This window comes from Acipenser ruthenus, unplaced genomic scaffold, assembly GCF_902713425.1.
Source record: "Acipenser ruthenus unplaced genomic scaffold, fAciRut3.2 maternal haplotype, whole genome shotgun sequence".
Taxonomy (NCBI): Eukaryota; Metazoa; Chordata; class Actinopteri; order Acipenseriformes; family Acipenseridae; genus Acipenser; species Acipenser ruthenus.
This window is the reverse complement of record NW_026707866.1, coordinates 149,916-172,381: the sequence shown is the minus strand read 5'-3', so window position 1 is coordinate 172,381 and position 22,466 is coordinate 149,916. Positions and strand designations below refer to the sequence as shown.

The 22,466-nt window shown below is 40.9% G+C and overlaps 2 protein-coding genes across 8 annotated transcripts in view; both read right to left on the bottom strand.

Moving 5' to 3' along the window:
* LOC117966810 (rho guanine nucleotide exchange factor 11-like) overlaps positions 1–11,789 on the bottom strand; it is a 39,610-nt gene extending 27,821 nt beyond the window's left edge. For 3 of the 7 annotated variants that reach the window (XM_059019471.1, XM_059019470.1, XM_059019474.1), the window contains exons 1-14: positions 9,649–11,788; positions 8,073–8,105; positions 7,306–7,320; positions 6,563–6,660; positions 6,083–6,181; positions 5,549–5,598; positions 3,742–3,799; positions 3,367–3,560; positions 2,886–2,957; positions 2,531–2,638; positions 1,966–2,020; positions 1,486–1,523; positions 430–534; positions 259–327 (exon numbers count right to left, since the gene is read on the bottom strand). In XM_059019471.1, the coding sequence (XP_058875454.1) occupies positions 259–327; positions 430–534; positions 1,486–1,523; positions 1,966–2,020; positions 2,531–2,638; positions 2,886–2,957; positions 3,367–3,560; positions 3,742–3,799; positions 5,549–5,598; positions 6,083–6,181; positions 6,563–6,660; positions 7,306–7,320; positions 8,073–8,105; positions 9,649–9,683 (1,029 nt within the window). In that variant the 5' untranslated portion in view covers positions 9,684–11,788. Of the gene's footprint in view, positions 1–258; positions 328–429; positions 535–1,485; positions 1,524–1,965; positions 2,021–2,530; positions 2,639–2,885; positions 2,958–3,366; positions 3,561–3,741; positions 3,800–5,548; positions 5,599–6,082; positions 6,182–6,562; positions 6,661–7,305; positions 7,321–8,072; positions 8,106–9,648 lie in introns of all 7 variants that reach the window. The other 4 variants (XM_059019473.1, XM_059019476.1, XM_059019475.1 and 1 more) reach the window with 3 other exon arrangements.
* Positions 11,790–14,649: 2,860 nt separating this feature from the next.
* LOC117410141 (E3 ubiquitin-protein ligase TRIM39-like) lies at positions 14,650–22,249 on the bottom strand. Its single transcript, XM_059019457.1, has 5 exons — positions 22,113–22,249; positions 18,235–18,333; positions 16,306–16,404; positions 15,996–16,022; positions 14,650–15,711 (listed from the first exon to the last, which is right to left on the bottom strand). The coding sequence occupies exons 1-5, from the start codon at positions 22,207–22,209 to the stop codon at positions 15,170–15,172; spliced, it is 864 nt and encodes a 287-aa protein (XP_058875440.1). The 5' UTR covers positions 22,210–22,249; the 3' UTR covers positions 14,650–15,169.
* Between the last annotated feature and the right edge of the window lie 217 nt (positions 22,250–22,466).

Genomic DNA, 22,466 nt, shown 5'->3' with positions numbered 1-22,466 from the left:
CAGTGGCTCAGCCGGGTGATTTGAACCTCCTGGTATCGAGACCCCTTTTCTTTAACCGCTGGACCAGCCAGCAAATGTTATTTAGCAGTAGAATTACGTTAGCATAATTGTAAGAACATAAGAAAGTTTACAAACGAGAAGAGGCCATTCGGCCCATCTTGCTCGTTTGGTTGTTAGTAGCTTATTGATCCCAGAATCTCATCGAGCAGCTTCTTGAAGGATCCCAGCAACTGAACACACAGACGCGGCTGTCCGTACCTCGTTCTGGAGGTAAGAATCTTCATCGTCCTCCTCCTCCTCCGGTCCGATGATCTGATGTCTCGAAACCTGAGCAGACACATACAGACAGGCAGGGGTGTGAGCGAGAGGGGCGAGGGGGGTGAATCTCAAGGGGCGATGGGTTACAATCTTCATTCCCAAAACCCGTACCTGTTCGGAGGTGAAAAAGGCGTCCGATCCCTGCCTTCTGTGATGGGACGTCCGGACTGGGAGCAGTGGGGAGGAGCGTGGGCTTTCACTGAGGATAGAGAATCCCTACAGGGGGAGGGGGGGAGGGTACAATATTTATTTATTTATTTATTTGGCAGACGTCTTTATCCCAGGCGACTCACGCAGGTGTCACAGGGCAGCACAGGGTTACAACGCATGAGAAGCGATGTGATTTCTTGTAACTTTCTTTCTGATAAACTGTACTGTACACAGAGCTAGGGGCACTCTGTAACAGAAGCACTGTGAGTCCTGTGTTTACAACGTCGTGCCGACAGGAGTGTGAAAGGTTCTTATCAGCACAGGGTTTGTTGATTTTGTCGTATCACAGCGCGTGTTCATTCGTCACATTGCCCTTGAAAAAGTTTACCATGCCATAGTTTACCTTGGTTTGCTTTTTAATATGCTTTACCAGACCTATCTGTGCTTTACAATGCTTCCCTATGCTTTACCAGACCTCTCTGTGCTTTACAATGCTTCCCCATGCTTTACCAGACCTCTCTGTGCTTTACAATGCTTCCCTATGCTTTACTACACCTCTCTGTGCTTTACAATGCTTCCCTATGCTTTACCAGACCTCTATGTGCTTTACAATGCTTCCCTATGCTTTACCACACCTCTCTGTGCTTTACAATGCTCCCCTATGCTTTACCAGACCTCTCTGTGCTTTACAATGCTTCCCTATGCTTTACCAGACCTCTCTGTGCTTTACAATGCTTCCCTATGCTTTACCAGACCTCTCTGTGCTTTACAATGCTTCCCTATGCTTTACCAGACCTCTCTGTGCTTTACAATGCTTCCCTATGCTTTACCAGACCTCTCTGTGCTTTACAATGCTTCCCTATGCTTTACCAGACCTCTCTGTGCTTTACCATGCTTTCGCTGTGCTTTATTACACTTTGCTGTGTTTTTACTGTAGGAAACTTTTATAAGGGTGCATTCAGTATGTATTAAAACCTAAGGAAAGTTTTAAACAAAGTGGCGAATTAAAATTCCTACCTCTGTATCGCCATCTTGAGAGTCCATAGACAATCGACCTGCAAAACAAAAAAAATATATATTATATATCTCTTAGAATACAGCCGTGTACTAAATATCAAAGACAAATCCTCTGCGTTCAACCACATTTAGGTGATAAACATCACCAGCCAAAAAAACATAAAATCCGCTGAAAGCCAGGCCCTACTCCAGAGGCAATCAGGCTCAAGAGCTGTTAATACTTCACCTTTCAAAATCAATTCACCTTGAGAGAGAGAGAGAGAGAGAGAGAGAGAGAGAGAGAGAGAGAGAGAGAGAGAGAGAGAGAGAGAGAGAGAGACACACACACACACAACATGCACACACAGAGCGAGAGAGAGACACAACACAGAGAGAGAGAGAGAGAGAGAGAGAGAGAGAGAGAGAGAGAGAGAGAGACACACACACACACACACAACATGCACACACACACACACAGACACTGTAGTGACAGAAGCTCACCTTCCCCGGCTCTTAGATACCCAGCACTCGACTCGGATCGGGACCTGCTGTTCTCCTGAAACACATTTTAAACAAACAGCGTCCCGCCCCAGGGTCAGAAAGGTGAGCCAGAGTCAATTCCAAAAGAGACGAGCGCGGACTGTGATCTGATCAGAACTCAGCGAGGCTGCGCACTGTGATCTGATCAGAACTCAGCGAGGCTGCGCACTGTGATCTGATCAGAACTCAGAGAGGCTGCACACTGTGATCTGATCAGAACTCAGAGAGGCTGCACACTGTGATCTGATCAGAACTCAGAGAGGCTGCGCACTGTGATCTGATGAGAACTCAGAGAGGCTGCACACTGTGATCTGATCAGAACTCAGAGAGGCTGCACACTGTGATCTGATCAGAACTCAGAGAGGCTGCACACTGTGATCCGATCAGAACTCAGAGAGGCTGCACACTGTGATCTGATCAGAACTCAGAGAGGCTGCACACTGTGATCTGATCAGAACTGCAGCTTTAATTAATCCGATATATTTTTTATTTTTTTTTAAATCTAAAGGAAATGACATCATCGTACCACATCCTGTTGTATCTTGACGCGAACTTGGTTGGCCCGCCTCCGGGCGCTTTCAATTCGCTCCTCGAGAGAGGGGGAGGGGTTACGAGAGTGCTCCTCCAGCAGCTCCTGAGGAAACAGGAAATGACATCAGATATTTAGAGTCATCAGAATCGCTCTCGTCTGAAGACGGTTTAATTGACTGACAAACAGGCAAGCAGCGACTTCGATTTAAGTCGTTTGTTTGACGCTGAAAATGAGAAGCTCCATTTTAACAGAATACCGCTCAAAGGGACTGGGACTGGGAACTGGGAATTGATTTTAGAAAGGAACTGAGAATTAAGCCACCTCCCAGTTCCATTCTGTGAGGTCATACCTGTAACTCCGCCTCTTCCTGCTTCAGCATCTTCCTGAGAATTTGACTGCCGTGCTTCTGAACTTCTGAGTCCTAACGGAGGAAAAATACATTTCAAGGCGTTAACGTAACGTTATTCAGCAGCTCACACTCGACTTCATGAAGCAAAATGAGGCTGGGTGCTCCAGCGGTTCAAGAAAAGGGGTCCCGATACCAGGAGGTTCAAATCACCCGGCTCAGCCACTGACTCCCTGTGTGTGTGACCCTGAGCAAGTCACTGAACCTCCTTGTGCTCCGTCCTTCGGACGAGACGTCAAACAAACGAGCTCCTATTGGAAGTGACTCTGCAGCAGCAGCAGCAGCAGCAGTTGTTGATGATGCAGAGTTCACCCCTCTAGTCTCTGCAAGTCGCTTTGGATAAAAGCGTCTGCTCAATGACTCATTAATAATTAAATGAGTTCACTCTATAAGGGTGATGATGAAACGTCTGGCCTTAGCTCACCTGCAGTGGTCTGGGGCTGGTGATCCGGTCTGACGCTGAAAGGCTCGTGGAATTCGGGGGGAGCGGAGGCGGAGGAGGGGGCGGGGCCAGACCCCCCGGTCCTGACCTCAGATTGGACGAGGCGTCTGTCAGTAGAGGCAGGGAAGCAGTGGAATGGGGCGGGCCTTGCAGCGTCAGGGCCACGTACTGACCAGCTAGGGAAAAAAACAAACAGACAGGCGATGACATCATCAGTTACAAATGCTGCAGAACCAGACAAGAACAAAGCATCATGGTTGGGAGACCAGGGTTTAGCTTCACACACACATACGTTGAGGTAAGATATACAAGACAGGCACTTAAGAATGCCAGAGAGACAAGCATTTGTAAACTTACATTTGATGAGTCGAACCACTTCCTGATGAGTCAGAGAAGACACCAGCGAGCCGTTGACCTGCGGACGAGACAAGAGAAAATCGAAAAGGAGACGATGGCTGGATACCTACAGCTCTGGAGAAAAGTGCTGCATCTTCATCATCATCATCATCATCATCATCATCATCATCATCATCATCATCGACCTACAAAACCAACTAATTCTGCTTCACAAAGTCAGCAGTGTGGAGTAGCGGTTAGGGCTCTGGACTCTTGACCGGAGGGTCGTGGGTTCAATCCCAGATGGGGGGGACACTGCTGCTGTACCCTTGAGCAAGGTACTTTACCTAGATTGCTCCAGTAAAAACCCAACTGTATAAATGGGTAATTGTATGTAAAAATAATGTGATATCTTGTGACAATTGTAAGTCGCCCTGGATAAGGGCGTCTGCTAAGAAATAAATAATAATAATAATAATAATAACAAACTCGAATGAAACCTGCTGAATAACTTTACGCTAACATGTAACGTTAGTTTTCCCATATACTTAACAGAAAAAACTGACACCTTGAAAAATCATGACACACTACTGTACTAGAATGGCGATATCATTTTGTAGTTTCTTTTACCTGAAGTAAAAGATCTCAAATTACATTCACAGAGTTTTTTCTTTTAATTCCGTCCCAATCCTAAAATTCTAGGTGATGCAAACCGTTTGGCCGTAGCTGCAGGTGTCGTTTTAGGAGGAAGCAGAAGAAGTGGTGAAAAATAAATAAATAAATAAAGTCTACACATTCCAGACGTTCAACGAATCAGTTCAGAAGCTGCTCAGCTGCATCTTGGCAGACAGCCACAGTAAACAGAAGATTAACAGAGAGAGAAGTCAGGGTGCAGGTTAATAAGTGAATGATTAAGAATCAGAATGGTAGAATATTCGGATTCAGACCATTAAAAAAGAAATAACTATACGAACATAATTGAGATCTTCTATTTAACATCGTGTGATCAAAAGAAACTATGAAATGATATCGCATTAAAGTCGACACCGGAAGCCATAATAGTAGCACAGTAGTATTTCATATTAGACTTCATGTTTTTCATTATCTGGATAAACCACAAAGCGCTGGTGTGCAATTCAATATGTTAGCATTATTCAGTGGGTTTCATTTGACTTTATGAATGCAAAAATGTGTTAATTCTACAGGACGGTGCAAATTTTTTGGCCAGAGCTGTAATTTAACAAACTCTGTGTGGAGCGGATTAGAGAAAAGGGGTCTCGATACCAGAAGGTTCAAATCACCCGGCTCAGCCACTGACTCCCTGTGTGTGTGTGTGACCCTGAGCAAGTCACTGGACCTCCTTGTGCTCCGTCCTTCAGGATGAGACGTCAAACAAACGAGCTCCTATTGGAAGTGACTCTGCAGCAGCCACTGACTCCCTGTGTGTGTGTGTGTGACCCTGAGCAAGTCACTGAACCTCCTTGTGCTCCGTCCTTCAGGATGAGACGTCAAACAAACGAGCTCCTATTGGAAGTGACTCTGCAGCAGCAGCAGCAGCAGTTGTTGATGATGCAGAGTTCACCCCCCCCTAGTCTCTGCAAGTCGCTTTGGATAAAAGCGTCTGCTCCATGACTCATTCAGAATTACATTTTTTTTTTAAAAAAGGTAGGAACATTTCTCAAGGAGAAACTAACATGCTCTCTCTACCCACTTTGGATCCCAATCTCTCAGGGGGTGATCTGTAAGACCTAAGTGGTATATATTTCAGCAGTCTCGTCAGAAAAAAGGGGGCTTTCGAGTTTTGGATACAGGGTGTAGAGGCGTTTACCTTGATGATTCGGTCCCCCTCGTGGACTCCGGCTTTCATCGCGGCGCCCCCTACAGGCAGAGTAAAAACAAACAACACGTGTTACGAGGTCAGTCTTGTCGTTTAGCGGTCTTCGGTTTGCGTTGATCGGGTCTTCAAGAACTTGTGATCACGGTAACTCAGGGTGAACTGTGCCTGGGCGGCTGGTGGGAGGTTTTGTGGGGGCTAGTCCATCATATTTACACAGTGGTTCTCAACTGGGGGGGGGGGCACGCCCCTAGGGAAGCAATCCAAGGGGGGGGGGGGGACGCGAGAAGCATCCAAAAAAAACACATTTTTTATATATATATCTCTCAATAGAAAGGCCATTGAAAATCCTTTAAATTGATGGTAATGTACGGCAGGGTCAGATAAACAATACGCGATGGAGACACGCAAAAATGCAGAAATGTCTCAGACTTTTGCACAACACTGTGTGTGTGTGTGTGTATATCTATGTGTATCTGTATCTAAATGCTCTTGTATGTGTGTCACTGCTGTGGATCGCGTCCTCACCGGGTCGCACGTGCTGCACCAGAACGATCCGATCTCCGCACACGGTGAAGCCGAAGCCCTGCTGGTCTTTCTGGACGATCACACACCTCTGAACCAAGCCTGGAGACAGACAGGGAGGAGGAGGAGGAGGAGGAGGAGGAGGAGGGGACACAGACCGAGTCAATGGAGCCCCCAGCGAACACACCCCTAACCCCAACCACAACCCCAACCCCAATCCCAACACTAACCCAACCCCAACCACAACACTAACCCCAACACCAACACTAACCCCAAACCCAAACCCAAAACCAACCCCAACACTAACCCCAACCCAACCCCAACCCCACTCCCAATCCCAACCCTCCAACACTAAGCCCAACCCAACCCCCCAACACCAACACTCTAACACTAACCCCAACTCCCATCCCAACCCCAATACTAACCCCAATCAGAACCCCAACCCAACCAACACTCCAACCCAACCCCAACTGTAAACCTGACCTGTGTTCTCAGTCGAGCTGTCTAGCGAGGGCTCCCTCTGGTGGTTGGCTGAATTCCTGCGGTCGGGAACAGAGTCCCCCATTGATAAGCTGCTCAACCTGAAAGACAGAGAAAACAAAGAAGAAGAAGAAGAAGAAGAAGAAGAAGAAGGTCTCATCCTATCAACAGGAATTTACCTGAATTGTTTTGCAGCATTACCGAGAAATGTAGATCTTTTTTTTATTAAACATTGTGACGTAATCAAAGAAACTACAAAACGATGTTGCATAAAAGTCTATACCGGAAGCTGCGATAGTAACAGTAATATTTTTCATGTTAGATTTCAGCGATGTCACATTTTTTCAGTTTTTGTCAGGGTTCGTGGCTGGAGCGTGATGTGGAGAAACCCTCGGGGACCCCTGCGCTCCCCTGACTGTGTGACTCCCCCCCTGCACACCACGCGGCCGTGCCTTCACCAGGGGAGACCCTCGGGGGCCCCCTGCGCGACTCCCCCCTGCACACCACGCGGCCGTGCCTTTACCAGGGGAGACCCTCGGGGGCCCCCTGCGCTCCCGACTGTGTGACCCCCCCCTGCACACCACGCGGCCGTGCCTTTACCAGGGGAGACCCTCGAGGGGGAATCCTTCTACGATGTATGTTTTTGATCCATTAATTAATGTACAGAAGACGTCTCGAAAGTTTTTTAAGAAACAGTAGAAAACTTAAAAAAAGATGGAGTTGTGCCACAGAAAGAAGAAACTTACCAGGCTGCGAGAGGACTGACAGAAGACAAAACAAACAGGAGAGACAAAAAAAGAAAATGATAGAATATTAAAAACAGACAATGACAGGATATTAAACATACAAACAATCGAGTAACCCGTCGACAAGAAGCGAATAAAACCACACCAGAGTGGAAGAAGTCGTTCAGAACCCATGCCCTTTCCTTCCCTCGCATTTCGACCCGTCGACTACGCCACCCCACCCCTAGATTATCGCAATCACCTTTTAGCACGTAAACCGACAACAAAAAAATAGTCACGATCGAGCACTCTCCTCTCCAGAAGTGAAGAGGCCAGTGAATTACAAACCCACTGCGGCAGCCAGGGTCTGGTGTCCAATCCTGTGATTCAATTCCAACTCCTTCTTAAAAAGCAATTCCCATTCCCCTTTTTAATCGATTCCAACACCTCATCACTGATCACAACCTCGATTAGGCAGCGGCGTTCTGTGAAAATCAGCTTCTCGTTTTCAGTGGCAGCTTCAATCGAAGTCGCCGTGTGTTTGTTTGTCAATTTAACTGGCTTTAAAAAGGAAAGATGTTGAACGATCACGATGATTAATATCAAATTTCAATTCCTAAAATAGGAATTGGAACCGAAAAACAAACTGAACTGTGGGAACAAGTCCTGTAGCCTGCATAGTTTTCAAATCGTCAGGGAACAACACACACACACACACACACACACACACTGTTCCATATTGCTTTAAAAATCAGCGTTGCCCCCCCCAAACGCATAGGCCATCATACCTGGGCAGGTGAGACTGTCTCTTACTGGCTGATCTGTTGCAACGGAAACACAAACAGGAAGACAAGAACACAGACACAGTGGAAAAAGAGTGAGGGGTAGGAGAAAAATAAAGAAAGAGAGAGACAAAACACACAGAAGAGAGTTAGAGTCACAAAGACAGACATTCATGAGATGCAAGTGGATGAAAATCTGCTCACCAGCCAGAGAGAGATCAGCTGATAACCAGTCACATGACGAGGGGAATTCGAGTGTAACATAACCCAAAGAACTACCCCCCCCCACCACCTCCACCACCACCACCCCCCCGAAAAAAAAACAGAAAAGGATAGGCGAAAGAAAACATCCTTTCAAAAATAAAACATCAAGAAAGTATTTTTGAATCTACGCGAGGCACGGCACCTTGAACTGGCGTTTCGATCTCTGCAACACTTTCACTTTTATCACAAAAGTTGTGAGCTTTTTTTTTTTTTACAAACCTGTAATAACCGGTTTCTGCAAAGCTGTGCCGACAAAGGTATGTCAAGAATGAACAACAACTTCACAGATACAGCAGCTAGGACCAGCACCACTGCTACCTGTACTGTGATTGACTCTGTGTGTGTGTCTGCGTCAGAGAGACAGAGAGACACACAACTAGGGCCAAAAGTACATTTTTTGTTTTGAGACATAACTGAAAAAAGATTAAAACTATAATCAACATATTTTTTATCTTTTATTTATTTAACATCCTCTAACCAAATAAACTGTAAAATTAAAAAAAAGTTAGACTTCAAAACGTCACTTTTTTGTCAGTTTTTCTGTTAAGTATATCTGGGAAAACTACAAAGCACACTGGTGTGTAATTCAGTATGTTAACAAGGGAACATTATTCAGCAGCTTTCATTGGACTCTATGAAGCTGAGGGAGTTCATTCTATATAGAGGGGGTGGAATTCAATATGTTAACAAGGGAACATTATTCAGCAGCTTTCATTGGACTCTATGAAGCTGAGGGAGTTCATTCTATATAGAGGGGGTGGAATTCAATATGTTAACAAGGGAACATTATTCAGCAGCTTTCATTGGACTCTATGAAGCTGAGGGAGTTCATTCTATATAGAGGGGGTGGAATTCAATATGTTAACAAGGGAACATTATTCAGCAGCTTTCATTGGACTCTATGAAGCTGAGGGAGTTCATTCTATAGGGCGATGCAAGCTCGTATGTCTTATTAAAAACTTACAGTAAAATCAGCAATTATTATTTTTTTTTGTCCTTAAATTTGAATAAATTAAAAGTTTCAGATATTTGTTTGTATTGTATATTCACCCAAGCACTTAAAGTGTCTATACCAGGGGTACACAATTCCGGTCCTGGAGGGCCGGTGTCCCTCCTGGCTTTTGTTCCAACCTTGCCCTAAATTACTTAATTGGACCAATTATTACCAATTATTGGTCTAATTAATTAATTTAGAACACAGTTGGAACAAAAGCCAGGAGGGATCCTGCCCTCCAGGACCGGAATTGTGCACCCCTGGTCTATACAGACAAAATAGTAGGTATTTAATTGTAACATACAACGCGTAGTTAACCCTTACCTATCCAGAGCGGAAGTGGGTGTCCGTAGATTCATGGCGTAATTCAAACTTCGTCCCTCGGCGTCCAGCGTCTTTACGTCACAACCAAGCAAAATATAAAAAATGGTGGGATGTATTTTATTCCCCTGAAGAGCGTCAGGATTCTAAAATCAGCAGGATCATTTTGTTTTTTCCAGTTTTCCCTCCCCCCTACCGTTGAAATTGTTAAAAAAAATAAAAAAAAATCAAAAAAAAAAAAAAATCTAATATTAAGTTGCGGTGTATAGTTTTTAAATTGACTCTTTTTTTCGCACACCACTTATAAAATATTTTTGGATTTAAAAAAAAAAATTATAATAAATAAAACAAATGATATAAAACGCTGGAAAATACTTGCAAAATTCAACTTATGAAGAAGCTGTGATATTCTTAAATGCGTTTGCAGACTCGTGTTTCGATTGTTTATTTAAAAATAATAATTAAAAATTAAAATGATAGTGTTATTTTTCTTTTCTATGTCAGGTATTGGAAATAACGTTTTTTTTCTGTGTTAGTTTCTCTTTTTTTCAAGTTATGATGTTGTAGTTTTAAATCACAGTGCCTGTGTTTACGTTAACTATCTTCACATCAAAGGTCTCTTTACATAGACACGTGTTTTCTGTAAACGTCATTCTACGTCCTCTTCATTCTCAAAACTACATTACAGTCTCTCAACAATTGTACAATAATTATAACGTCATTATACAACACTGAACTCAAAATAAAAATAAAGTCAGAATTTAGGCTAGCAATATTTATTACATAGTAATACTAAGACACGCGTAGTGGACACGTTTATTGTCTCAAATAGTTCCTATAGTTTACTACTTATAACAAGTTTATAATTAGTGAGTGGCTGTTTTTGACATTAAATTAAAGATTTTTTTAAAAAAAAAATCCACGTTTAATTAAAGAAACTAACTAAATCGTACACAGACTATAGCCTCCCAATGATATCCTCTGTACATCACAGAGACATAACGGTAACTAATGCGGACAAAACAAATTCAAATGTACCAGCACGCAATTATGTTATATAAAAACAAGTATTTTACTTATATGAATTATTATTTTACAATGGTAGTTTTCTAACTGGCGAGAAATATTACGCAACCCCCTTTTTTTTCAATAAAACACATTCAATGAAGCGCGTCTCAATTGTATTACGAATTTTTTAAATATTTGCCAGGTTTTATAGGCGTTATTTGACAACGAAAGGAGAAAACAATACGTATTATTATTGATTCTTTTTAATGCGCCTTTTTGTCAGTTACTGGATGCATTAACAAGGTTATCGCTGTTAAAAAAAAAAAAAAACAGCCAGTCAACCACAAAAACCACTTCAAATAGTTACATTTCTTTGAACATAATCCTACTAGGCGAGTTTGTGTTGGTTTAACCGCAATGGGTTTTAAAAAAAGGATATGATGCGGTAAATCACAGTAAATATATAAATAAATTAAACGTTTTTAATTACAGCATCGTCACGCAGAATAACTACACGTCCTACCGCAAAAATGGACTAATTCATTCACAGTTTTTTTTTTTTTTTTGGTTTGTTTTTTTTCAATACAAAACCACAACAGTTTCTATGCTAATGCTAGGCCCCCACACCGATCCCCGTCCTAGCCTGCCCGCAAAGCCCCGCTGTCTCTTGCTGCCTTTCGGTTTGCCAAGGCACACCAAGACCGTGGGAGGGGGGGGGGGGGAGTCGCGGCGTGGCCTCTGCTTTACAAATTAGTAATTACAAATTTTAAAAAAAATTAAAAGAGTGGGAAAAAACAAATAAAAGCAGAATTATATCCTTTAGCAGGCGCAGGTTGTTCGTGTGGGAAAGAAAAAATGCCCTTTGATGGATGTTCAATGCAAACAAGGCTAGCGTTTCTGGATCTGTCCCTCTCTGAAAACGCATCCCATTCAGCGCCTCGTTTGTTTAAATTTGTTCTTGTTTTGATCCCTCTGCTTGGCAAATCTCTGCTTTCCCAGGGATTAAAAACCCAGCTAGCTTCTCCTCCCCCAGGCACGGCTTGAGACTTCTTTGCGACGCTAGCATTTGCATGTCAATTCAAGCCAGCTATTTGTTTTACATTACTATTTCTGACATCTTGTGGACTGTTCTGGTATATGTGTGTGAATATTGATAGCATTGCGTTTTATCCGAGGCAGAATCACGTTATAAAAACGTTTTGTGAAATAATTATCACTGTTTGTATTTTAAGAGTGCGTGTAATTCGAAGCGATTTAGTATAACTAAGTAATTTGTATGTAAAAAATAATGTGATATCTTGTAACAATTGTAAGTCGCCCTGGATAAGGGCGTCTGCTAAGAAATAAATAATAATAATAATAATAATAATAATAATAATAATAATAATAATAATAATAATAATAATAATAATAATAATGTATGTTATTTAAAAAATGCATTAACAATATCTAACTGTCAATAGCTGCTAATATGACTAAATCGCTTCGCAAATAAATACAATAAAATATAAATTATAAATTATAAAACAAACATAAAGGTACAAGGCCGCGCTGAAACGCGACCGTGTGAGTATTTTTAAGACAACGTTTAAACAACAAAAAAGAAGTGTTCTTCCATTTTGATTTTACTTTATAAACACACGCCGGATTTTACTGGTACATTGGGGAATTCCGCTCTATTACGTCATAGCCTATTTCTGGTTATCACAGGATTGCACCTAAAATAGATTGTGACGCAATCCAGGGGGGATTCCCCAGTGCCGTAAAATTATTAATAATAATAATAATAATAATAATAATAATAATAATAATAATAATAAATAGAGACAGCTTGTGTATAAATTAATCAAATTAACCCTGGAGTAACTTTACAGAAATAATTCTCAAGGATAACTTTTTTTTTTTTTCGTTTTTAAAGTGTCTAAAAAAAACACTATATGAATTTAGCAGTCTGCAAGATTTTAAAGAGTTATTGATAATACAAATAAATCAAATACAGTGAAAATGGGGATAACTGTGCAAAACCGTACGATATGTTGCTTTTGCACAATGCACTCTGCAAATCGCGCGCAGGACTGAGTGTAAGAGCGCGCTGACGTTTTAGGAGCGCGGGAAGCGCGGCCGGGGATTGAACTGGATCGTTGGGCGGGAAGGACGCGCGGATGACCAGAGATTAGATTTTAAAGTAAAACGATGTGCTTGCTTTGGCATATCTAACATGTGTGATTCTTTCCAAACTGCCGATTCTGAAGTACACAACAGGTAAGATTCATGAAATTATCCAGCTTTATATATAACAACGTGAATTACTCCGAAATTCAGCCCTGTGGAAAAGTTGAGATATTTTAGTGATGACTAAGAAGTTTAGAAAAAAAAAACATAAAATAATGAAAGCAGAATCATTCTGAAGGTAAGTTACCGTCAGGAAGGAGACTCATAGACTGGAGAGAGATTTAGGGTTAGGGTTTGGTTGAAATTATTTTGAGTTTGTAGTAATGTGTTTGTGTGTGGGACTGTGACAGGATAACGTCAGGAAGGAGACTCGGAGACTGGAGAGGGTTTTAGCGTTTTATGGTTTGTCTGAAAGTATTTTGAGTTTGTAGTAATGTGTTTGTGTGCGGGACTGTGACAGGATAGCATCAGGAAGGAGGCTTAGAGACTGGAGAGCTGCAGTTCAGGTTTATTAATTAACACCAAATAAAACAGAACACTAACACATATGGCACGAGGGCCAAAATAAAGATTATTATTATTATTATTATTATTATTATTATTGTTATTATTATTATTTATTTCTTTAGCAGACGCCCTTATCCAGGGCGACTTACAATTGTTAGAAGATATCACATTATTTTTTTTTTTTTACATACAATTACCCATTTATACAGTTGGGTTTTTACTGGAGCAATCTAGGTAAAGTACCTTGCTCAAGGGTACAGCAGCAGTGTCCCCCACAAGGGATTGAACCCACAACCCTTCGGTCAGGTGTCCAGAGCCCTAACCACTACTCCACACTGCTGCCCAGAATATTTGATTTGAAACAAAACAAAACAAAACAGAATTAATATTTACAATATTTTTTTGTTTTGTTTTGTTTTTAACACACCTGTGACAAACAGAATTGTCTGATACTGAGAAGCGTCTGAAATCACAAATGAAAGCCTGTTTATTGCATACTGTATCAAAACCCATTTAGCTATTAGAAATGGTCATCTGTAATACCACTGCTGCGCAGTAGATGGCAGTGTAGTACGTCACTGGGGTTTAAGATACTGAGATCTCGAATCTGCTTTTCAGTAGTAAAAAGAATCCGATTAAAGGAAGAGAAATATTGACTGTCTCTTTTTTTAATTTACATTAATCTGACAATGAGTCTTGCCATTCCTAGAGCCATAACACTCGTTAATGCTGGGGAAAATGACGCTGGTATTATTATTTATTTCTTAGCAGACGCCCTTATCCAGAGCGACTTACAATTGTTACAAGATATCACATAATGTTTACATACAATTACCCATTTATACAGTTGGGTTTTTACTGGAGCAATCTAGGTAAAGTACCTTGCTCAAGGGTACAGCAGCAGTGTCCCCCACCTGGGATTGAACCCACAGCCCTCCGGTCAAGAGTCCAGAGCCCTAACCACTACTCCAGACTGCTGCTCTTTACTCCACACTGCTGCCCCACTGGTAGTAATTAACGCTGACTCAACACTATCCCAGGAGGTGGATTAGTTAGAACAGCAGTCAGTTGTACTCAGAGATGCATTCAGGTCAGTGTGAACAACACAGCTTGTGAGTCTTGGTTCAGTGTTAAAAACGGTACAAGTGCTGTGTTACAAAATAATACGCCCCGAATTCAATGTTATCACATCCTTTTCAAGAGAAGAAAGACAGGCTAAAGAAGTGAGTTCCCATAAAGGTAAAAAAGTATATATATATATATATATATATATATATATATATATACACATATATACACAAATGTATATACACAAATGTATATATATGGCTGTGTGGTCCAGTGGTTAAAGAAAGGGGCTTGTAATCAGGAGGTCCCCGGTTCAAATCCCACCTCAGCCACTGACTAATTGTGTGACCCTGAGCAAGTCACTTCACCTCCTTGTGCTCCGTCTTTCGGGTGAGACGTAGTTGTAAGTGACTCTGCAGCTGATGCATAGTTCACACACCCGAGTCTCTGTAAGTCGCCTTGGATAAAGGCGTCTGTTAAATAAACAAATAATATATATATTGCAGGGGTGTGTTAAATGAATCAGACATTTGAGGGACAGCCCATGTGCACCAGTCACAGGGGTGTGTTAAATGAATCAGCCATGTGAGGGACAGCCCATGTGCTCCAGTCACAGGGGTGTGTTAAATGTGATGGTTGTTCCCATAGTTTTGTCAAGCCAATCAGTAAAACAATTACAGGTAGACAAAGAAATAGATGGGCAAGTAATAATGCAATGAGCAGGATAATCAGTGCTGGTGTAGGATGTCATACAGATACACCACTTTATTCAATCTCTATCACTGACAGGGAGGATGATCAGTGGGGCTGCGTTTTTACCATCTTCATTAGTAGAAGGGCAGAAGTATGGATAGAGCTTCTCAGTGAAGGTGTCAGTGAAAGTGTAGATGTGAGATCTGGTCTCCACATTGTAAAAGGTGAGCTGCCCTTCCTCATAATCCAGATACACCCCCACCTTCCGGGGCTTCACACTCAGGGGGAGGGGGATAGAGGGGTCAGCCAGAGCCTTGTACTCTCCATCCCTCCGCCACACAGTCCAGTAACCATTATTAGGATCCAGTTGAATCTTCCCCTTCCTGTTGATGGACTCTCTGGCCACTCCTAAATACCATTGAGCTTTTTCCCCCACCTCCACCTGCCAGTAATGTCTCCCTGAGGTGAAGCCCTGCCTGCCCAGGACACTGACAACATAATCAAATCTCTCTGGATTGTCAGTGAGATTCTGTCGTGTGTCTCCATCGCTCACTTGTTTCCTGTCCTCAGACAGGATGAGATAAGGGTTCGCTGTATCAGGGTCCAGAGTTACATCAGCTGTGGAGAAGAGAGGAGACAATAATCATGATCCCTGAGAAATATCAGCACTTCCAGTAGCCCTGCGATTGAATGTTAAAACAGCTTTACATTGTGTGCGGCTTGATTTTCACACGCTGCTCAAAGCCTCATTTCCAGACGCTGGCTGGTGAAGGTCCACTGCTTTATTATAGTAGAATGTTCTGATGCAGAGAGGCAGTCTGAGTTTCAGGGGAATAATAAGAGAGAATATTTCTGCCATTCTAGTTATTTGGTTTAGTAAAAAAAAAAAAAAAAAACAGTACCTGCAGCATCGAGGATCCACTTCCACACTAGAACAGAGAAAGAAACAGGATTTCAATACAGCTCTGCTCAATGTAACATATATAGAATATACTGTGTTAATGAATACATTTCCATACAGCTCTATTCAATGGAGTACTGCATGTAAACGTTTGGTCACAACTGTAGATTTAACCGGCATTATTTACCTTTTGAGATGCAAGTGATTCATTTTGTGACGACAGCAGAAGCAGAAAGATGTCCATATGAGCAGCTTCTCAGACAGGGATGTTAGTTCAGCAACACTAATACATGCAAGATATGAATATTTACCAACAGTGCAGATTTCTGTCATGTTCGTATCCTTCTTCAGGTGATTCTGCAGGTCAGAATACTTTTGAAAGAGGCTGACATGCTCTGCATTCCTGTGAACTGAGAAATAAGATTAAAACCAAACAGCTTCTTTATCATAGAGCTCTGGCCAAAAGTTTTGCATCACCTAGAATTTTAGGATTAAGACATCATTAAAAACAAAAACTATATGAACATAACTTACATATTTTATTTAACATCATATAATCAGAGAAGCTATAAAATGATGTTGCAAAAGTCTATCAGAATCCATAATAGTAGTACAGTAGTATTTCATGTTAGATTTCAGAAATGTCACATTTTTCAATTTGTCAGTTTTTTTTGTTAAGTTAATAGAAAACTACAAAGCGGTATGTTATTGATTATGTTAACGTAACCTTATTCTGCAAGTTTCATTCGGCTTCTTGAAGCAAAATTCATTAATTCTATAGTGTGGTGCAAAATATTTGACCATAGAAGCTACTCTACCAAAAACAGTTCCCCCTGAAAAACGGGGAATCTGAATATCATTTCATTTATTTATCTATTTATTTATTGCATTTATATAGCGCTTTTTATACAAAAGTATCGCAAAGCACTGTACAGTACAGAGCAGATAAAAGAACAAAGCACAATGAATTTGTATAGCATGTCACACATACAACTGCCACAATCAGACCATTTAAATAACAGATTTAAATAACAGTATACATATAATAATAATATTTACATTCATTTTAAATTTACATTAAAAATCACTTAAGATAAGAAAGCCATTTTATAAAAGTGTGTTTTTAGTCTTGACTTGAAAACTGTAACGGTCCCAGCTTCCCTGACAAACGGAGGCAGAGCATTTCAGAATTTAGGATCTCTACAAGAAAAAGCCCTCCCTCCTCCTGTGTTGCTTTTGTTGACCCTAGGAATAACCAGCAGCCCCGCATCCTGTGATCTCAGAGTGTGGTTTGGAAGATACGGGGTCAGTAACTCCTGCAAATAACTAGGTGCTAAGCCATTCAGGGCCTTGTAAGTTAACACCAAAATTTTAAAATCAGTTCTACACTGCACAGGGAGCCAGTGTAAAGAGGCCAAAACAGGGGTAATATGTTCACTTTTCCTGGTTTTAATCAAAATTCTAGCAGCGATATTCTGAGCAAGCTGCAAGCGAGATATCATACGCTTTGGGAAACCAGAAAAAAAGTGCATAATAATCAATTCTAGATGAAACAAAGGCCTAATTGGTCTAATGGTAAAAAAGATACTTTAGTAACTTCCCTAAGATGAGTCTCAAATGAGAGATCAGGATCAAAGATGAGCCCCAAACTCTTCATTTTCTAGTTTAAGTTTTGATGAGAGACTGCAAGGGTTGAGCTCATGTAATCCCACATTTCAGCAGTGTGGAATAGTGGGTAGGACTCTGGACTCTTGTAACCAGGAGGGTTCAATCCCAGGTGGGGGGACACTGCTGCTGTACCCTTGAGCAAGGTACTTTACCTAGATTGCTCCAGTAAAAACCCAACTGCATAAATGGGTAATTGTATGTAAAAAAATAAATAATGTGATGTCTTGTAACAATTGTAAATCGCCCTGGATAAGGGCATCTGCTAAGAAATAAATTTCCTTTTCGTTGGTTCTGTGAGCCCGATAGCATAACCTCTGTTTTATCTGAATTCAACATTAGCAAATTCTGTGACATCCAATGCTTGATGTCTGTAAGGCAAGTAACTAATCGCACCCAGGCAGAAGAATTTCCTGGCTTTAGGGACAAATAGAGCTGGGTATCATATATACCCGGTACATTGTGACTGTAGGTCAAAATTACAGCAAAGCATTCGTTCATTTCTTTCATATGTTTTGACCCATATCGCCGGTCACTGCAAAGTCTCCTCTTTCTCATAAGGGTTCAATACTCACAGATCACACCCAGGGCGAAGGACACTGAGAGGATCCACAGCACAGCAAAAACCACAGCAGTCCAGTTGCAGGAACTGGCTTTCTTCACAGTCGTGTTTACTGGGAATAAAAAATGTCAAACGAAGCTCTTGACATACAACAGAATGCGATTATTAAAGAGCTCCTGGCCTGCTTTAAAATGATACCGCGTGTATAAAGACCGGATAATTCTCACTAAAGTAATGAAGATAAACACGCGGGTGTGCGGGGTCAGTTATTCAATTCACTTTGCACATAGAAACACCCTGGATCAATTGCAACGAACATGCAGAGTTAGTAGACGCATCAAGCGTGTATAAAGACTAGAACATTCTCACTAAAGTAATGAAGATAAGTAAATTGGAGAAAGTGATTTTCTGCAGCGCGATGGGATTATTCGCAAGACAGCCCCAACATATAAATTAGAGTCCATAAGGGTTCATCTAATCTACTGATCAGTAAATTAATACAATCACCGGTAACCAGAAACCAGCTCATCGGTAAATCTAGAAAATAACCAAGCATACGTTAGCATACATTTTTGGAAATAAAGGAAGGTCACGTAGGTTAATGGAAAGAAATATGTTGAAGCATGTGGGATTGCTGTAATATCTGTTAGACATATTTGGATAAATTAAATCATATATTATTTACTTTTGTTTACCTCAAGCCTTAGTTGCCTTTAGTTATTATTATTATTATTATTATTATTATTATTTGTCAGACACCTTTATCCAAGGCAACTGGTATCGACCATGGGTTATACTTATTAGTGGTTTGCCCCCCTAAGAAATACCCCTCAGCACATGATCAATCAATCAATCAATCAATCTTTATTCTATATAGCGCCTTTCATAGCGGACCACCATCACAAAGCGCTTTACAAGATGCAGTAACACCAACAAAATCCATCATACTTTAAATACAGAGAAATGCATAACACATGATATAAAGTTAGGGTTGGTTAGGGGACAAAACATTGACATGAAAATAAGTTGAATCCAGGGCCTGCCGGTTGCTAAATAAAGAATTAAATTATTGGGGCAGCAGTGTGGAGTAGTCGTTAGGGCTCTGGACTCTTGACCGGAGGGTCGTGGGTTCAATCCCAGGTGGGGGGACACTGCTGCTGTACCCTTGAGCAAGGTACTTTACCTAGATTGCTCCAGTAAAAACCCAGCTGTATAAATGGGTAATTGTATGTAAAAAATAATGTGATATCTGTATGTAAAATAATGTATAATGTGATATCTTGTAACAATTGTAAGTCGCCCTGGATAAGGGCGTCTGCTAAGAAATAAATAATAATATTATTATTAATATTATTATTATTATTAAATAGCAATAAGGGATGCAGGGAAGTTTAGAAACTAGATTAGCTCACTGTTCTCGAAAACGAGCCCCTATTTATATCAGTGTCACATTCGCCACAATCATGTCACTCTTTCCCGGTAAGGCGATTTTTTCCATGCAGAATGAACTGCATTTCACCACGTTAACCACAGAAGAAACAACGTTATAATGAAACGATCTGTTTAAAAAATAACAGGAAGTCAGAGCTACACCCTATATTTGAACATTTTATTCTGCAAATTTTCTGCAAGTTGTCAGCAAATATTACATGTTAACAAATATCAACAAATTGCAGCATCATCTAATTTAGATATTTTATTTAACATCATGTAATGGGAAGCAGTAATAGTAGGCGTATCTCATGTTGGATTTCGAAATGTCCCATTTCTCCTTTTTTCCAGTTTGTCGTTAAGTATATGAAAGCTATAAAATGGTGTGCAATTCAATATGTTTCATTCGACTTTATGATGCAAAAATGAGTTAATTCTATAGGGTGATGCATAACTTTTGGCCAGAGCTGTACAGAACCCTGACTCGCTATTAGGACCTGTTCCCATGAGGTCATCGGCATGGCTGAAACTAGCCATGAGGACACCGAGGTCGTGTCCTCGCTTGTTTTTGATGCTCATGTAAAAATCCTGTTAAAGTAGAAAAGACTCCTCAATTTTCTCTGTTGGTTTGCCGTGTAACATAGGCTGAATAGTTAATACCGAGCAGTCCTATAAATACTGCCGACTAGAGCTTGAAACCTCAGTGTGACGTCGGGAGAATGGCAGCTGTGGTTACGACGCTGGCCATCGGTCACTCATATGGGACAAATGCAGCAAGCCAGGAAGCAAAAAGAACGCCAATTAATTTTCCAATGAGGCGCTTTGGAACCTCTTGGAATGAACATTCCACGTCATCAGGAGATGTAGATGTTCATTCTTATCACACATGTTCCATGAAGCGATCAGGTGAGCAGTTAGTTGACTGTTCTTGACACAACCACTGCAGTTTGCTCTTCCTTTACTGGTGCGAGCAAAACTAAAGGAAATGAAGATGTTTGGTTGCTGTGTTGTTGTGGATGTATTTTTAAGTACCATCCATGAAGCATTTACATGCACCTCTAAAGGAAAAGAATCCTGCATTATCTGCAAGAAATGCAACAAGCTGTACATCGGGGGAAACTACAAGGCGTTCAGCAGATCTCTTTGTGGTTCATTTACGAAGCATTCGAATCAACACCACTGCATTTCCAGCAGCCCGACATTTCAACAGTGAGAGTCACGCTGCCGAAGACGCGTCACCGTCTGTGGGATCAGTCAACACTGAGGAACACACGCTGCTCGGAAACAAAGGGAACGTTCTGCAAACTAGGAACTTTGGAACCTCTTGGAATGAGCATTCTGTTTTGACGTAATTATGACATCATCCACAGAACTTTTTGAATAGCACCTAGTTTACGGCAGTGTGTTTAGGCTGCTGTTCTTTGTACACAGCTGAAGGAGGGCTTTTATCCAAAACACCCTCCTGAAATAAATGTTTGTTTTAATCATTTAAAACTTTTGTGTACATGCAAAAAAAAAATAATAATAAAAACTATATGATGTTAGCATCACTGAGATTATATATATATATATATATATATATATATATATATATATATATATATATATATATATATATATATATATATACAAGGGAGACCGGGGCTAGTTGTAACATTGTACGGTTGTATCACCTTGAATTTCTCCAATCAGAAGCCAGCTGGAGTGCCATCACTCACTCGACACATGCTCAGTTCAGGTCTCTGTCTGGTTTAGTAATGGTCGTGTTACAATTGAACCCGTACACCATTAGCTGATCTATATTTGGGCACATGAATCTTGCACTAAAGGAAATAGAATGTTCACATGTCACAATCGTCACTCAGAGTGATATAAACTTGCTTGATAAAGTATAATTTTAGGGAAGTTAAAACATTTTAAAAGTAGGACGACAAAAAAATGGCCTCATGTGAACATTTTTCTTTTTCCAGTTAAATAAAAAACAAACACATTTGCTTCATGTGAAATGGATCTTATTCAATAAAACGTTCAATTCTTGAGTTAAATTAAATGTGCTGTTGTTTGTTTAGTGATACTTCACAGAATGTTACATCTGACCCCGCCCCCTGTTACAACTGACCATGGCCATGGGGTCAGTTGTAACATCAGACACCTTACATTTCAAGACCTCTTGCCATATGTATATCAGCTCTTTAAACAGGATAACTATGGGGCTTGGTAGAGGACAGATGTAAGTTGTTTATATAAAAGTCTGGCCAAACTAGCTCAAATCATCTATGCATAATGGAGAGAAAAGTAAAAAAAAATGTTACAGCTGTCCCCGGTCATCCCCTATATAGTTTATTATTAATAATAATAATAATAATAATAATAATAATAATAATAATAATATATAGCTATGCCAATAATGTGAAAACTTTTAGATTTGTACATAAGAGTAAATCCAGGATGATTCATTACCTGTGGGTTTTCCAGGCTCTTTCTCCCCTGGTGGGATGACAGAGTAGATATCCTGGTCTGGTTTCTGCAGCCCTGTGTAAATGTTTTCCATGTCCATAGCTAGCGCTCTAATGAAGAGAGGAAGAGCCGTGTCAGTTCTTAAGAGGATTCTGGCTTTCGCTTTAACACACTGTGACTGATCAGGGCTGGCTTGTTTTTAAGATGTTTCAACACCACCTCGGGGAAGTGGTTTAAAGCTGACACAAGGCAGGCAGTGTGGTCCAGTGGTTAAAGAAAAGGGCTTGTAACCAGGAGGTTCAAATCCCACCTCAGCCACTGACTCACTGTGTGACCCTGAGTAAGTCACTTCACCTC